This window comes from Xiphophorus couchianus, chromosome 16 (genome assembly GCF_001444195.1).
Source record: "Xiphophorus couchianus chromosome 16, X_couchianus-1.0, whole genome shotgun sequence".
In the NCBI taxonomy this organism is placed as follows: Eukaryota; Metazoa; Chordata; class Actinopteri; order Cyprinodontiformes; family Poeciliidae; genus Xiphophorus; species Xiphophorus couchianus.
Window position 1 is genome coordinate 3,528,756 of NC_040243.1, and position 18,329 is coordinate 3,547,084.

At 37.4% G+C, this 18,329-nt stretch overlaps 1 protein-coding gene and 1 long non-coding RNA gene across 3 annotated transcripts; one reads left to right on the forward strand and one right to left on the reverse strand.

The window, feature by feature from the left end:
* The first annotated feature begins 200 nt into the window (after positions 1–200).
* On the forward strand, positions 201–17,330 carry LOC114160555 (uncharacterized). The gene is made up of 3 exons (XR_003598782.1): positions 201–516; positions 12,226–12,438; positions 17,168–17,330. It is a non-coding gene; the product is annotated as an uncharacterized LOC114160555 (long non-coding RNA).
* LOC114160554 (tripartite motif-containing protein 16-like protein) lies at positions 1,002–11,978 on the reverse strand. 2 transcript variants are annotated; one of them, XM_028043206.1, is made up of 5 exons: positions 11,759–11,978; positions 4,122–4,148; positions 3,982–4,044; positions 3,240–3,379; positions 1,002–2,270 (listed from the first exon to the last, which is right to left on the reverse strand). In XM_028043206.1, the coding sequence occupies exons 1-5, from the start codon at positions 11,778–11,780 to the stop codon at positions 1,866–1,868; spliced, it is 657 nt and encodes a 218-aa protein (XP_027899007.1). In that variant the 5' UTR covers positions 11,781–11,978; the 3' UTR covers positions 1,002–1,865. The 2 variants fall into 2 exon arrangements, with proteins under 2 accessions (XP_027899007.1, XP_027899008.1); XM_028043207.1 differs by having other exon boundaries at positions 3,982–4,039; positions 11,759–11,976.
* Positions 17,331–18,329: the final 999 nt, after the last annotated feature.

Below are 18,329 nucleotides of genomic sequence, written 5' to 3' on the forward strand. Positions count from 1 at the left end.
TTCTGAAGAGTCGCTACTCTCAAGTGATGAAATCAAATTCCATCACTTGTGTAGTCTTCCAATAAAATGGCATATTATGGCCATCTTAGAAAAAATCAATTTCTGCCAAAAGATAAAATTTTGAGATTAAACTCAAATTTTCTAGAAAAAAAGGAAAAGTTAAAAAAATTTATTTTTTTTTTGACTGTCATCATTAAAGTTTAAGAGTTTTTTGTTGTTTTTTTAAGTCGAAAACATTCAACCTTTGAAAGCCAGAATTGTTCACTTTCTTTCCCCTCAATTTTCTTTGTGAGATTTTTAATGGCGCTCATTGCTAATGACGTCATTGTTGCCCGGATGTTCGGACTAAGCACGAACAGAACGGCAACATCTGAACGTTGGAAGAAGACGATGTCCATCCAGGGCGCTTCATTTCAATATTCTCCGATACAGAAGCACAGTGTGAGGAAACTAAAACGATGGTTGAAATGCAGAAGACTCAAAGTGAGCGGAAAGAAAGCAGCCCTGGTTTGAAAGGTAGTTTTATTTTTCTTTTTATGGCTACGGGCAGCGTGTTAGCTAACACTCGTTAGCACTGTGTTATTAGCTAGCACTCGCTAGCACTGCGTTACCTGGGCCTACCTTGCTCGACAATCTGTGTAGGTAAAAGTATTGATTCATCAATGCATTGAAGTTCATTTTTCCAATTAAATAATTTAATTCTATTGGTGGGTATTGAATCGCACATATTCATAACTTAAATCAGAAGATCACAAACAAAATCAGCTGTTGAGACCCACAAACATTTCCCCCAAAACACAGCTCTAGGTACCAAAATCTGCCTGAATAATTGGTAGGAAATATACCAGAAGCGTGTTGATTTCTTTAGGAAATATGTCAGTGAAAGGCAACTTGCTGAGGAACTTTTAACTAAATATTAATGATGGTATTTGTTTTGTTTTGATCTTGTCATCACTAAAGTTAAACTAATGTTTGCATTCATTCCAACACAGAAAAAAAAGTCAGTTGAGTGTCGACTTCATACTGACACAGTGAAGAAGACTAGTTTATTGACTACATTCAGGACAATTAAGCAAGGTCAAAGTAATAAAAACACCCAACTTTATCTTGTCTAACTTAAATGAACAAAAACAAATGAAGATCTGAAGTTGTTTTCATGCATTCAGAAGAAAAACCAACCTGCAAACATGTCGCCAAGTATTCAGTTGTGCTTCAAAGCTTGTTTTTTCTCCAATCACACTAAAACGAACATTTTCTGGTAAAACCACTGCTGCCTTATTCCCACAACTATGGAAGCCCATTTCTGCCATGAACCAAAAAATAAAAGCCAGCCAGGAAGTCAGATTTTGAGTTTTATAATCATGAAAACAAAAGTAAAAAGTCTTATAAATATGACTTTAAAATTTATAATTTTTCAAGTTACATTTGTATGAGTTAAAACTCTTAATTTTACAAGTTTTAAAATCAGAATTATAAGAACAAAAGTCATAATTTTGTGAATAAAGGTCATAGTTATGAGTTTCAGTTAAAATTATGGGAAAAGTCATCATTTAGGGTTTTAAAGTCATAATTATGAGAATAAGGGTCAAAATTATGAAAATATAGACAGAGAAAAGACATAACTAAGTTTTTATGTCATAATTATGAGATTAAAAGTCATCATTTTGAGTTTTAATGTCATAATTTCTCATTTGAATGTCATAATTTTGAGATTCAAAGTCATAATTTGCAAATAGTTTCTCTTAGGAGGCGTACTCCAGTATATCACAAATTATGACTTATAAAGTCAAAATTATGACATCCTGTGGGCTTTTGTTTTTTCATTCATGGCATGGATGGGCTTCCATTGAAATCCCTTTTAAGTGTCAGTGATCTTTTTTCCGGATAAGACAGAAGGAATTTGTTCCGATCCAGAACCCGGGGAAAATTCTCTCCTCGAATTTGGCTTTGTACTTGTGGATCAGCCGCACCTCCTTCTCGGAGTCTCCCTCCACCGACAGGAAGGAGATGACGCCGGCCGGCAGGTCGACGTAGATGCCCACGGTGGGAGATGGCGGCAGCTTAATGTCGATGTTCTCGCCGTTGTGCCAGACCTGGTAGCAGGAACCAGACCAGCCGACTCCCCAGGAGCCTTTGTTCTCCCCAAGACCGCAGGGCACCTCCTGGCCTTTACGGGGCGAACTCTCCGCCACCACGCCGATCACCACCCAGCCGTCGTAGTCCACCTCCCAGTAGCCTCGGACACCCATCAAGCCCTCCTTACACAGCACCTGCAACAGGAGACGTTCGTGAAACCCGCAGCGCTCCGCTCTACGGCGGCGTGCTAGAGATGGAAAGAAAAAGCTACAGAAAATTTACGCCAAATTTTTAGATTAAGCTTTTGTAAAAACATTTTCAAGAACAAACTTGAAAATTTCAGAGTATCAAAAATAAAAAATTTGCTAAAACCCCCCCCCCCAAAATTTTCTAGAAAAAAACTTTTAATTTTCTCAGTTTGAAAAGCAAAGATTTTGCTACACAAACCTAAGAATTGTTCTAAAAAAAAACTAGGACATTTCTGAGTTTCAAAAGTTGAACATTTTTGACTTTTGGAAACTTTCTGAGTTTTAAAAGTCAGAAATTTGCTAGAAAAAAATTTAAATCTTCAAATTGATCTAGAATGTTCTAGAAAAAAAAAAAGAAATTTCTGAGTTTGAAAAGTCAAAATTACTAGAAAAAAACTCCAAAATATAAAAAAGTGCAAAATTTTAAGATTTATCTCAAAAGTTAGATATTTTAAACTTTTTAAACTCAGAAAATTATAAGTTTTTTCTTGGAAATGTTTAGATTAATCTCAAAATCTCTTATTTTTTCCCAGAAATTCACTCCCTTTTTTCAGAGCTCTAGAATTTCTAGACTATATATAGTGAGGTCAACTTCCCAGTCGAAAAAATCAACTGAAACTTCCTCCAAAGTCTGATTTCCTACTGGGAAAGTCGGAGCAACTCGACTAACCTCAGTTAGTTGAATAGTTAACCATATTTCAACATGGCTGCTCCTCGCATCACCACGTTAGATATGTTGGAAACGCGTTTATTTCACAAGACACATACAAAAGTGCGTCTAAAACCAATGTTGCATGTAGCGTCTGCAACTCTAAACTGAACCAATTAAAAGCGGTGTTTGATTATGGCCTTTTGTAAACCATGTTAATGGGCGTCGCCATGTTGCGACCTTTGAGTTCCAGGCCTGAGTCCTACCTGTGGTGAGTCCTGGTATCTTTCAGGCCTGTTGGGATAAGGGCAGACTGCGTCCGAGATACGAGCCACTTTGGCTCTGCCCTCAGAAATCCACAGCAGCTTCTGTGCTGTTTTGTCATCCAGAGAGACGGGGAACCAGTCTGAGGAGGTAGAAAAATAACTTGCGTGTGGAAATGTGGCTAAAACATGGAGGTTCTTAAAGGTGACCTATTATTTTCTGTTAAGGGCATCTTGTCACTTTGAATCCAAATAAACTGCTTCTGGCCACGATCCCAAACTCAAAGTTTATAATCGGATGTGAAAATGGCTGTAAAGAGTTGCGCAATTATACAACCATACACCTTTGAAAAGCAGAAGTGGATCCTCCTGCACAGCCAATAAGATTGCAGCAAGTGGTTTCCATATGGTAAGTCAACAAGGAAACACTTATATTTTCCAGCAGACAAACTGGAAAAAAATACCTTGTAACTCTGCTTGGGTTGCTAGGTGACGGACTAGACTTGGCTGGGGTTGCTAAGTAACAGGTTAGTTAACAATAGAGGGGTTTTTGAAATGTATTTGGTTTTTTATGCGGTTGGGATTTTTAAAAACTGTTTTAAGTTACTCTTAACTTATTTTTGTCTTATTTCAAGTGTACTGAGATATTTGCACTAGAAACTAGGCCAACAATACTTTCTCAGATTTTGTGTTTTTGCAGCGTAGGTATAGATGATGGACATTTAAAAGCTTTAGAAAGCCTTACACTTCATGAAGTCAGCTCTGGTAGTTGGTTCAGGGATATTTGGCTCATATGGCGGCAGCTTCTCTAGAGTGAGACAAAGATATATTTATTAGCATTTACCAGGATGACTGAATCAAAACAAACAGAATTTGGTGATTTACCTTCTGCAGCGCTGCCTCCTTTTTTCCCTAGACATTTCAAAACAGAAAGCAGGATTATATTGCAGTCATTTTGAGCACATATGCTCTCATGCTTCCATTCCCTTTGGTTGAAGCATTTTGTCTGCAGTTGCAAAGTTTTCTTTGGCTCATTTGTCCATATGCTGAAGAAATAATTCTGGATTATTCTTAAAACGTACATCATCACAGTGTAAAACATTTATTTATATGAATTAAAATATTCATTGGTTTAAGAAGGCCTACTTTCCTAGACAATGTTATAAAAATGGACATAATTTAAGTAGAAAAGTGTGTGTTGGACCTGTGCGACTGTTAGCTACTACTGTAGGTACCATCACTGCACCCTCCAGTAGATTCATCCGTGACAAAAAAAAGACTAATTTTTATAATAATCACATATTTTATGATATTAACTAAATGTGTTATCTGACTTTACAACGCTGTATACCATGTGTTAATGAAAAAAAAAAATTATTCTCTCTTTTCTCACATTTGATTACTGTGCACCGGCATTTTTTTTCAGTAGCAGTCCAGCAAATGCAATTAAACTACTTTTATCTTTATTTCTTCTTATTCTCTTTAGATCTTATACAATGACAATTAGCACATGCAGATCATACAATCACAGTGGAATCAACTCACTCTTCGGTTACCTAGCAATTCACTCACTCTTTGGTTACCTAGCAACAGTCTGCTGAGTAACTGGTGCAGCGGCAGTTCAAGGTTTTCCAACCATTCCTCACAACTGCTTACAAATAAAAAAAACAACGCCGTGTAGAGAAAAGTGGATAAAGCAGGAAAGTCACGCCATCAGTTTGGCAGAAGTTTAGATAATTAAAACAACAAAAAACTAAAGACTAATTGTCGATAAAACCGATGATAAAACACTGATGTTGTGATCCGTTTTCCAGCTCTAACAAGATGAAAAATGTCATCTTGTCTCTGTCTGTGAACGTCCCTGTCTGACATGTGTTCTTATTTATCCGAGGAGATGTTTGCAAACTTTTTAAATAAGAAACCACTTGATACATAAAACCGTCACATTAACAGAACGCACGGAGACACCATGTTCCAAATGTTCAACATTAGAAGAGGCAAAGGTCGACTGTGGCATGTCGGAAAACGGGCGAGCCAGACACGGATGACCTCGTCAGTCTTATTTAACCGCGCCCTCTGTTCATTAAATGAGACAATGAAGAAGAAAGAGAGAAAACGGCAAACGCCGCAGAGGGATCAGGATTGAGACGTCAAGTCGGTGGCGAGCTGGAAGACTGAAAATAGCCAGGATGTTCCATGGAGCAGCAGGAAGCGCCAGCCGGGATAAACTGACTCCATGATGGATGGCCTGACATCACAGCAATAGAGACATGAAGGGCAGGGAGGCATGAGGATATTTAAAGGAACCGGCTCTTTAAAAGGGATAAAGTTTATTAGAATTCAGTGTCTGAACACTGCAAAAACACAAAACCATGTGTCTTATGGTTAAAGTGTTTTTATGTTTTGTTGTTGCGCAACACCCCCCCCCCCTCCTTTCTGTCTCTACTCTCTCACTCTCGTACTTCCTCTTCTGAGAGGGGAGATGTGCTACCAGCTCTCCGTCTAACGGGTCCGTTGAGTTTCCTAAATCTGCTGGGATTTACCCTGTCCAGAACTGAAGTAAACTCTGTTTAAGCTGGTTTCGAGAAACGATTCGCCTGGTTATCTGACGGCCTACATCCAGGTGTCCCACCCTTCTTCCCCCTGTGAATTAGCCAGACTGAGCAGCCTACAGCCAACTAGTTTCACAGAGCACACCTGTTAACGGTCGCTCGTTCTCTATTTTGCAACTTGCATTTGTTATTGAACCAGGTAGGTTTTAGTGACTCGGTCGAGTCCCAAGGATGAGGTTTTAAATATGGGCTACCAGCAACCTAAAAACATTTTCCACCTCTTCCTCTCCAGAATCAAACATCACAGCTATTTTACAACCATCAAAGAACTTTAAGGTGACTCATTAACTGAATGTCCACAACATCTTTTAGATTTTCTTTATGCTAAATATTTTATTAGTAAGGCATTTTTGCAAGGGTCAGTACAGCTTAATTCAGTAGCAGAAATAATCAAATAAGTAAAATCAATCATCTAGTCTATCTTTCCCTACTGCTGATACTGAGAACTAAAAAAGGAACCTTAGAGCGAGACGGACGGAGTTTGGCGTTTCGAACCCCAGACCTGGCTTGATGATGAAGAAGGTGTGGCAGCAGGAGGAAGATGTTGATCGGCGAAGGCCAGGATCTCCGCAGGTCCGATGAGCTTCTTCTCCGCATGGATGCTGAGGTCACACAGGACTTGGTGCTGGCAGGAAAAAAGGCACCAGTTCTTCTTCCTTGTCTTTGTCTTCATCTTTGTCTTTGGGGTCAGAACCCAGCCGATGAGAGAAGTGCGATTCGAAGCCACAGATTGTGGGCCAGACGGGTTGGTCTCCATGTGCAGGACAGTCTCCGGCTCCGTGGCTCCGGCTCTTCTTCAGCTGCAGAGTTCTTTGTCCATCTCGATCTTGGCTCGAAGCTGCCCGGAGGATCCAACGAAAGGTTCCTCTTTTGCACCCACCTTATATAGGGTTCATCTGTCTGCTTAGACAGATGATCTCATATCCGTCACTGTCTTAAGAGACATCATGTCATGATGTCTGTGCCAATGTCTCAGGGCTGCTCAACCTCCTGTTTCCATATAAGGTGCTGATCATCTCTGCTCTCCTGTTAGTTCCCCTTTTTCCCTTCCTGTCACCTTTCACCTACCATCTACCTCCAACATATCAGTGATGTTTAATTGCAGTTTTACAACCTTTTACACCATTTCAAGTTTAATGTCAAAATCACATTTATATCACATTTATTTTCTTTAGCTTCTCTGATTTAGCATTCATTTATAATTTTATAACTATAACTTATTAATTATATTTATTATAATCTTAATGTGAGTTATTACAGATGTTTTTCTGAAAAGAAACCAAGAATAATACATGATTCTAATTATTTACTACTAAAGTTACAGTTACTTGTTTTTCTTGTAAGTGTTCTCACAAATGTAAGTGTAAGTATTATTACAATTAAACCAATATTAATATAAGTATTTTACTTTGAATCTTATCCAATTACTAATAATGTTTAGATTTCATTCTTTAAAACTTTCATGCTTTAAACTAAGAAATAGTCTCAGCTATTTTTATAAATCTGCAGGCTGGAAACTTCCTCTTTTTCCAGGAAACCTGCTTTTCCTGTTTAATGACTCTCTCTGACTGACTATGATTTCTTATGATTAGATAGAAAAAAGTAGAATTAAAGCAAAGTTTGCATGAGACAAAAACAACACACACAACTAGATTTATTTTATTGACACTTAAGTCTAATGTTGGGCCTTGATGTCACTTGAGTGATTCATTTTAAAGATAACTTTATTTATTATTACTGTTAAACTAACTTTATTGACACTTAAGTCTACTGCTGGGCCTTGATGTCACTTGAGTGATTCATTTTAAAGATAACTTTATTTATTATTACTGTTAAACTAAAATCTCCAGCATGGGGAAGTGGGATGAGCTCGGATTTTCTTGACAGTTTATATCTGTCTGATGTTTTCTCACTTCTAGCTGCAATTTGTTCCACAGCTCAAGATTTTATATGACATCTCCTTTAGTTTTAATAACTATTTCTACACTAAAAACATGACACCTTACCAAGTATTTTTGATCTGGTTTTCACTGCAAATACCTTAAAATGCTTAAAATAAGACAAAACTAACTTACAAGCAACTTTTCAGCAAGATGTAGAATATTCAGGTCAATAATTCCTTGTTATTGATGAAAAACTACCAGTTCCACGTATAGTAAGTGAAATAATCTGCTAGTATAACTACCACGTGTTTTTAAAATCAATATTAAGGAATTATTTACTTAAAACAAGCTCCTGTATCTTGCTGAAAAGTTACTTGTAAGTTAGGTTTGTCTAATTTAAAGTGCCTTAACATATTTGCGCTAGAAACAAGACCACAGTGCTTGGTAAGATTTTGTGTTTTTGCAGTGTTAGAAGACGTTTGAGGTTATAACCTAAGAACACTGCAAAAACACAAAGTCTTACAGAGTATTTTGGACTAGCCTGTAGTGCAAATATCTTAGTACACTTTAAATAAGACAAAACTAACTGACAAGTAACTTTTCAGCAAGGCATAGGAGCCTGTTTGAGTAAACATTCTTTCAATTTTGATAAAGTTCTAGTTCCATTGATTATTCCACTTGTAACATGGGAAAATGTCTTGTAAGGAAAATAATCTGCCAGTGGATCAAGTACTTTATTAAAATCAACATTAAGGAATTAATTACCTAAATCTTTTGCAGTGTTGAAATGAACAGCACAGTGCCCATGGAATGTGACTTAACTGCAACACACCAAATCTTACCAAGTAGTTTTGTCTTGCTTCTAGTCCCAATATCTTAGTTGTGTAAGTAAATTCATAAAATAGATTTTTTTTTAAGTACTGGTTCCCCAGGCAGATTATTTCACTTGTAACAAAACATTTTCTCCACGTTAGAGTAATCTGCCAGGTGAACCAGTACTTTTCCACTTATATTAAGGGATTATTTACATAAAACAAACTCCTATATTTTGCTGAAAAGTTAGTTTTTTCTTATCTCAAGTGTACTAAGATTTTTGCCCAAGAAACTAGACTAAAAACGCTTGTTTTAGTTTTGAACATATTCTGACGGATTTTGTCTCAAATCAACAGTCCGAAGTCACATCAGAGTCCCGCTAAAAGGTCAGCCGCTGCTCCTTGGATGATTTATGGGAGTTGTTTGTTTTGGACAGCCGGGCCAGTGGACTGTTTTCTCTCCACGACTTCGGTCTCATTGGGACGGAGCGACTCGTCTGGGCAGATCAGTTTCAAAACGTCCCACTGAGACAGCAAGATCAGAGGATAGGGACATGAGGGGCAGATCTGGTCTCATCCCACGGTGTTTTATCTGGTGTCAAGTCTTACCGGCTGGAAAAATGGCGTAAAGGTGCGGAAGGATTCTGGAGAAATTTCGTCCTTCAATCTGACTTCCTCATAAAATAAATCAATAAAGCAAAATTCTGACGCTATAAATCGTTAAGGAGGATTTTGTGTTACTTCGTGCTTCAATCAAGCGGCCGTAAATAACTCCGATATGAGCTTTTGCATTTTGTTACTTGAAATACTGTGCAGCATTTCACACTTCATTACTGCAGCAGCAGGTGGATGGATTAGTAACAAGTGGGCTGGAGGCTGGAGGTGTCAGCTGCTAGGCATGGACTGGAAGTATGTATTTCAGAGAAGACGAAAGGGCCAACAAAACATAAAAATGTTGACTTTTAATCTCAGAATCCTCTCAAATCCGAACAAATAATCAAACATTCTTAGTTTTATGTCAGTTATGTTGTTAGCATACAGAAATAAACACATTACTGTCTTTTCTTCTTGGATTCCTAAACCTGGACTTGATCAACTCAAAGTCTGTTCCAATTTTATTTGGTAGATTTGATTTTTACGATTAGATGTATGTGATGGTGCTTAAACAGCTAAAACAATTATAATTCTGAGGAAGAAAAAGTCAGAATTCTGAAAAAAGAATCAGAATTTTGAGACAAATGTTGAAATTCTGAGGAAAAAAGTTATAATGTCGGAAAGCAGAATTTTGAGTCAGAATTTTGGGAAAAAGTTGGAATTCTGACAAAAGTCAAAATTCAGAGAAAAAAACAATTGAGAAAAAGGTCTGAATTTTGAGAAAAATTTCAAAATTATGGGAAAAAGTTGGAATTCTGAGGAAAAAGTCATAATCTAGAGAAAAAAACGAATTTTGAGAAAAAGTCGCAATTCTGGGGAAAAAAAGTCAGAATTCTGATGAGTCAAAATTCAGAAAAGAAAAACTATTGAGAAACGGTCAGAATTTTAATTTGTTTCCCCAGTGGCCCTGATCCTCTTCCGCAGAAACAAGACATCTTCAAAGAAAAGCATCTCAAAGACGCATCGAGTGGTCATGTTGCAACAGGTCAGGATTACCGAAGGCGAAAAAAAGGCAATGTGACACCGAGACGGCCGCTTTCTCAGTAGCAAAGCCACACACTTTATAGACGTGATTAATGGTCGGGGAAACACTGGCATGGTCCAAGGTGATGACGGCCATTTGGCTCGGAGCTGGACTGCTGGGCCGGCGGGTATGAAGACACTCAACGGCAAATAAACAGCCTAATAAAACTGGTGATAAAACAAAGTGACGAGCAACAAATCACTGTGAACCCGGGACGGTTAATGTCAGAAGACATCGCGGTGACCTTTCACCTGAGCCCGGTGGCGACACTTTAAATAACTAATCAGAAACATGACGGAGCAAAAATCAAAACGGCTTTTATCCTATTACTATTTTCAGGGCTGAAACGGCTAATCATGATGAAATAATGTGAAATAGTCAACTAATTTAGTAAATGATTAATCGTCAACTGGAGCATGCAGACTCAAAGAGGCTATTTGCTGAAAAAAACAGCAGATTCAGAGCAGTAATTAACCCACAACTGTAATATTTAGAAGTGTATATATGTACTGCATTTAAAAAAACACGTTTGTCTGTAAATAATTTTTAGTATTTTAGCCAAAACTCCTCAACTGGCAGTTTTAGTTTCACCTGGTTCAACTTCACTGAAGGAATGCTGTTTTTGGATTTTATGCAATAAAATGGTTGTTTTCCTAAAAGGATTTAAATTATTACTTTTAATGTACGTCTAAAATGGTGTAAAAAAAAAAAGTTTAAGTGAAAAATGAAAGAGACAATTTCCACTGGTAGATTATTTCTCTTAAAACGTGGAACAAGGTTGTTAACGGTGAAATAATCTGCCAGTGGGACTAATACTTTTTCATTCATAAATATTAAGGAGTTACTAACTTGAAACAAACTCTTATATCTTGCTGAACCGTTATTTATAAGTTAGTTTTGTCTTTTTGGAAGTTTACTAAGATATTTGAACTACAAACTATATCGAAAATACTTATCAAGTTTGTGCTTTTGCAGTATAAAGAGTTATTAAAACTAGATTAGATGGACTATAAAGTGTTGAACTAAAGAAACTAATTTCATCTTTAAGTGAGAAAACATCAGACAGCATTAAAATAAACATAACATTTAAAATGTATGTTAAGACACATGAAAAGACAGTATTTAATTTAAGATGTTATGAAAACGCATTAAAATTAAATTAAAAATGCAAACGGAACAATAATGGACTTAATATGCGTAATACACTGCAAAAACCAAGTATTTTGTATTAGGTTCTAGTGCAAATTCCTCATTACACTAGAAATACGACAAAACTAACTTTTCAGCAACAATAGTAAAATAATCTGCCAGCAAATCTAGAACGTTTTATCAATATTCAAGAATTATTTACTTAAAATAAGCTAGGATATCTTGCTAGTTCGTTTTGAGTTCTTTAAAATCTAATAAAATATTTGCACTATAAACTAGACCAAAATACTTGGTATGATTTTGTGTTTTTGCAGAGTAATGTGGCTAAAAATAGTAATTAGTGGGGATGATTGGGAACCGGTTGGTTCCGGTGGGACTCCATTCTTACCTGCTTTCTTGGGGACCGGCATGGTTCTGTTTGGCTCCTGCCGTGCAGCTTTTGTCAAAGTGCTAGCTGGTAACTCCAAGGCTCACCTTTATCAACTTCTGATGAGTGAGGAGGGGCAGACGGATGAGCCGGTTTTTTGTCGGATCGGATGGAACCGTCCCAAAAAAAGGACGATCCCGTCACTTGAAACTCGTGATACTTTTTACTGGGAACCGGGCTGAAGTACCGAGGACATCCCAGCCATTCCAGCATGTTTGCATGCACTCGCACTGAGCATGTGCAGGAGGGACACGCCTGCGTCGTATAAAATGAGATGATAAATCGCTCTATTTCTTAAAGACAAATGAGGGTGAAAAAACATGCAGCCCTGTGCCCTTTGGAGTCCTTTTAACTTAAAGAATGGCCGCTAACGATTAAACTGATCCCGAATCCAGATGCCGGGTAGTGGGGTTATTTTCTGTTTGTAGGGTTTGAGCCGTCACTACGTGAAAAGGAAGCCAGCTTCTCACCGAGGAGCTGTCAGCGGTCCCAGTTCCCATCCATCAGGAGCTGCTGCCGTGGTGCCCTGGACGTCTGACTGGGAGCAAACTGTACCAACAGATGTTATAATGGAGGCAACAGCTGGAGGACGGTCTTCACCTTGCAGATTGTCCTGATTCTATCAGTTTTCTGCTTTAAAGGTGACCTGCTCTGCTTCCTTAAACAGGTTAAAATAGGACTGCGGTCTATACAAAACATGTTCATTACATTTTTTTTTTTCTTCACAAAATCATTCTCAGATAATGAGATCTAGTTCATAATGAGCTGTTTTGGGTCGTCTTGTCACTTTAAATCCAAATAAGCTGCTGCTGGCCACACCCCTCTCCCCCAACGCAATGTTTACATTTGATGTGAAAATGGCTGCAAACAGATTAGCAATTATATTATCATACAGCTTCAAAAAGCAGCAATTGTACAGCAAATACAGCAGTAAAACCAGCTGACCAAACATTCTGGAGTTCCGTTTGGGTTGCTAGGGTAACGGGGCTGGGCTCGACTGTGTTGCTAGGTAACGAAAAAGTGCAAAGAAATGTCACTTAACACAAAATCTTATCGAGTATTTTTGGCCTAATTTCTGATGTGAATATCTTAGTCTTTTGAAATAAGAGAAAACTAACTTGCATGCAACTTTTTAGCAAGATATGAGAGCTTAATTTAAATCAATAGTTTTTTAATATTGATGAAAATGTAACTATTTTCACTGGCAGATTATTTCACTTATATCCAGACATTTTTCCCATGTTATAAGTGAAATAATCTACCAGTGGAACCATCTTGTTTTCATCAACATGAAGAAATCATTCACTTAACTCAAGCTCCAATATCTTGCTAAGAAGTTGCTGCTACGTTTTGTTTTATTGTAGAAACCAGACCAAAAATAATTGTTAAGATTTTGTGTATTTGCAGTGTGGAGCTCTGTTTTGGTTGCTAGGTTGTTTTTTAGCGCTCGGCTGTTTTTAGAGGCAGTTGAGACCCAAATAGAAATACAAAAATGTGCATAATATGTCCCTGCAAGGAAATGTCCCTGTCAGAAGTAATGCAGAAGCAAGCTAAAAGCATCAGGGACTAAAACCTAACTGATGAGTTGAAAGCAAGCGAAAGTTTCATCTTTGCTTTCACACCGAAATTTTCCATATTTGTTGTGATAATTTGATAGTAGTGAGGTTCCTGCAGAACATAAAGAACCATAACAGTATTCATATTATTTTAGGCTGTTTTCACACCTGATAGTCCAGCAGACTCAGTTCAATGTGGGACCAAAATTTTAATATTTGTTTCATTTTCAGCTGCTGCACTTTGCTTTAACTCTGTACTGAATCAGACAGTCTAGATTAATTGAAATATCTGTTCCCCTCCTAGTCTGTGGTGGCGCAGCACCAAGAACCACTGAAGGAAACAGCACAAAAACCTCAGAAGAAGGCACTGATCTCAACATCCTTGTAAATAAAATGGAGTGGTGGTTTCACTGCTGTGTGCGATGTACAATGGCTGCTGGAAAAGACAGCAGCCATTGTCTGCCACTCCTGCTAGCTCTGGACTCTCAAATTTATTTTGGTTGTATTTACCCAGAATGCCCTCCACTGTTGTCCACTTCCTGCTTTTGGCGTGGTCTTTGGTCCACTTGACGTTCACATACGCATTGGAACAGCACCAAAGTTCACTTGAACTGAACCGAGACTGAGTTTTGTAGACAGAACAGATTTTGCTTCTTTGGTTCTATTATGCATTCACCCGTCCCCAAACGAACCAGACTTTCCAGGAAAATGAACTGGAGTTCAATTAAAGCGAACTAAACAGAGCTGGTGTGAATTCATCCTAACATTACAACATGCCCTCTGTGTGAGGGATGAGATCTCAACACCAGTCTTTCCTGCTGTCAGCAGCTTGGTTCAAACTGTTTTGTTTCAGAGCCTTTTGGGAACTAGATCATACCCTCAACAATCAGAGAACTTCACCGCCCAGACTGGCTGCTGCATAACCTTAAACACTCGTACAGCATGACATGTTAATATGATCAGGCACTGGTGAAATATATAGCAACATGCAGGGAATACAATGTGTGGAAGGCGAAGGAGACCTCCTGGGCTGCTTTTAATAGGCTTTCAATAAGACGTCTCCTTGTAATAATCCTACTTTCTTTCTCACATGACTAAGAGGTCAGCAACTTTCACCTTCTCACTTGTCTTGAAGTGGAACTGAGTCATTGGGAGGACTAGTTCCAACCGGTTCCAACCAGTTCCAACTAGATCCAATCAGTTCCAACCGGTTCTAATCAGTTCCAACCAGTTCCAACCAGTTCTAACTGGTTCCAAGTAGATCCAACCAGTTCCAACCAGTTCTAACCGGCTCCAAGTAGATCCAATCAGTTCCAACTGGTTCTAATCAGTTCCAACCAGTTCTAACCGGTTTCAACCAGATCCAACCAGTTCCAACCGGTTCCAACTAGATCCAATCAGTCCCAATCAATTCCAACCAGTCCCAACTGAGTCCAACCAATTCCAACTGGTTCCAATCAGTTCCAACTGCTTCCAATCGGATTGAGGTCTGGACTTTGACTGGGCCATTGCGACAACTTAACTCTATTGTTAGCAGCTGAAGACAAAGACAGGAAGTAGTTGGAGGATTATGTTTTTTAACGACTTATCGCATGGACAAACTTATTCATGTCTGATTTTAATCACGTTTCTTATTTATTGGAAACATCACAATTGCAAAATTGTGTTTTTTTGACATTATTGGAATATTAAAGCTTTGCGCTCATTTGTAATGGAAATGCAGCTAATGAAAAACGAAACAACAATGTTCACCTGCAGCAGCGTGAGCGGAGAATTTGTCTGATTAAAACTACACTCAAGGTAGTTAAAACAAGGTTTTCAGCCATTTTTCTTCTTACAAAACCTGTTTTTTTGTTGGATTGAATGAACCACTGATCATTGAGCGTTAATTATCATCTCTCAGCACATTTGAGCAGTTTGACACCTCCAACAAAAAGATTATTCTGCGACTAAACTCTGTAAAGACAACATGAGCAGATTTACAGCGTGAAAACGACAGATCAAATCAGCTCTGCCAGCCCACTTTTAGCGAAACATGAACCTCCAAACTGCCTACTAATCACGAGATGTCAAACGAGAGGTGTGTGTGAACCGCGGGGTCTGCCTGACACGCAGAGTCATGCTGACTTTGGTCGCCAAGCAACAGTGATTTATGACACCGTGTTGCAGCCGGCATGTCTCCCCCCTTCTCTACACCTCCAGTCGCACCATTTATCTTTTGTGACAATGAAATATGCGCAGATATTAAGTCCTCATGTCTGCAGAGAAACTGACTTGTAAATAATTTAGGGAATAAATATAGTTTGTTCCCTGCAGCAGAGGGCTAGAAAGGAAATTCATTTAAAATTGAACTGAGAATTTTAACTTTTTTCTCAGAATTCTCACTTTAACTCGAAATTCTGACGTTTTTTTTTCTCTCCGAATTAAAAATTGTATCTCAGAATCTAGAGAATAACTATTGTTTGTTCCCTGCAGTTGAAGGTTTGTATGCAAGGAAAATTCAATTAAGCTCAAACAAAATAGAGAATTGTAACCTTTTCTCAGAGTTTGCACTGTAATCTCATAATTTTGATGTTTTTGTTTTTAGAATTCTAACTTTAATGTTAAAATACAGACTTTAATCTCATAATTCTCACTGTTTTCTCAGCATTTATAGAATAAATATAGTTTGTTTCCTGCAGCAGAGGGTTTGTGTGGAAGGAAAATTCAATTTAGTTCAAATTAAATTGAGAATTCTCACATTTTTTCTCAGAATTCTAACTTAAATCTCAGAATTCTGACTTTTCAGAATCAGAATTGTTTAAATTGTTTATGCAAATTCAGGCAAATATAGTCTTAAACTCAAATCTCGCAAATAAATTTGGGACAGGCTTTCGGTGTGGATCAATTGTAGGTTTACAAATCATATAGCAAGGAATAAACAGTTATGTGATTATTTTCATATACCAACGACAAAATGACAAACACTTTTGGATGCCTGGTTATTTATTTGGACTTTGACAAAGTTAAAATTCTGAAGGATTTTTCCTTGCGGCCCCAATCTTCTTCCGTAGGTTTGTAATGACAGGAATCATCGTTTTAACGTTGAGCAACAACAATAGGAAACAGCTTAAATCTACCAAAACCCCTGAATAGGAGGAGGAACAACAAGTTTAAGGATTTACTTGATAAAAATAAACATAAAAGTCATATAATGCCATAATAATGTAAGAAACCCTTTTGAATTAAACTTTAAATTCTAATGAACATTTAACCCTGGAACTGGAAGACATTTTAAATATCCAAAATAAATAAATAAAACAACAGAAACAACAAATAAATTGAATTATAAAGTCTCTGCCAACCAAATTGTCGTTTAAAAAAAGGGTGAGTTCAGACCAAAACACCAGACTGAAGAGATTCATCATCCAGTTTTGGGTAGAAAGAGAGAAACGAGAAAAACAATAAATTATGCAAATAGAATTTAATGAGTTTGTTTTAATTTATCATGCAATTAATTAATTTATTGCTTATTGAGACAAGTCTAGCTCACAGCAGCCCACTGCAAAAACAAAACCTTACAACGTACTTTTAGTTTCTAGTGTGAATATTTTACACTTAAAATAAGACACTAACTTACAAGTAACTTATCAACATGATATAAGTCAATAATTCTTCAATATTGATTTTTAAAAAAATGCTAATTTTACTGGCAGATTATTTTACTTATAATAGAATAAGTTCCCCATGTTATAAATGAAATGATCTGCCAATTGAACCAGTACTTTTTTAAATCGATGGTCTAAGTAATATCTTATATGACTTGTTTTTTCAGCCTTCCTGGTTCTGGAGCAGACAGCAGAGGCGACGAGTGGGTTTGGTCCCGGAGGAGCATAAGGAACGAAGTGAGTCATTCTGAGAAAGATCTTCCTGGTGATTAGAAGAGACACAGCTGAAGCTCCAAACTGAGCCTCCCAAAAATAAAAGGATGTTCCTCACAGCTAGAGGTGTGGATTAAAAACAGCTGGGGACGGAAAAATGAGGTGATGTAATGTTGACACAGGGATCATCCCTGAAATATAGAGACAGATCCAGTCAGCTGGTCCCAATGGAACAACTGGGAGATGCCCAGTAGCTGCGTTTCCTTTGACCTTAAAATTGAGCAATTTGACATTTTGAAAATAAATTGGCTTAATGGAAACACATCACTTCTGAAAAAACTAATTAGTTTTTTTTCATAAAACGTTTTTGCGGTAGGTGTTTTAGAGCATTTCACAAAACTGCAAAAAAAACACTTTTTCCATATCATACGAGTCAACAGGATGTTACTTCTGGCAGAAACGACAAAGAAGACGTAGATAGGAAGTGGTTGGAGGACGATGGCGCTGCATGTTTTTAACGACTTATTGCATGAACAAACTCATTTACGTGTGATTTTAATTGCGTTTCTTATTGAAAGGAAACACAGCAATTGTATTTTTTCGACATTAGTGGAATATTTACAAGGTTTTGCGCACATTTGTAATGGAAACACAGCTACAAATAGTTTGTGTTTCTCTAACATATCTGTTACAGAAACATATATTATACATTTTATGAATACTGAGTTACAAGTGATATAAAAACTTAAGAAAAGACTTTTCACATAACACACAATAAAAATAAAATTTCTAGCGAGGAATGAGGTAGGATACCCTCAGATTTATTTCCACTTGAAATGGCTAAAGTCAAAATGCTATAAACTCTGAGTTATAAACGAAGTTTGCACTGTTTAAAAATCCAAGACATTTACGAGACTGAGTCTCAGAAAAATCGGAAACATTTTTTTTTCTTTAAATAGTCTACAAATGTGACAGTCAAAGCAGCAGCTACCATACTCAGCTATGAGGCAACAAAGAGTCAAAACATGTCAAATAAAGTTTATAGTATCTTCTTTGCTTGTAAAAACACACCTGTACGGTTCAAGTAGATACATTTATTATTATATTGTGCTGTCA

What these genes read in the sequence shown, in the direction of transcription:
- LOC114160554 (XM_028043206.1), bottom strand. Translation starts at nt 11,780, where the DNA reads ATGCCGGTCCCCAAGAAAGCAG. An exon ending in GCCGGTCCCCAAGAAAGCAG is followed by an intron (nt 4,149 to 11,758) that starts GTAAGAATGGAG and finishes TGAAATGTCTAG; the next exon opens with GGAAAAAAGGAGGCAGCGCT. An exon ending in GATACCAGGACTCACCACAG is followed by an intron (nt 2,271 to 3,239) that starts GTAGGACTCAGG and finishes CTCCTGTTGCAG; the next exon opens with GTGCTGTGTAAGGAGGGCTT.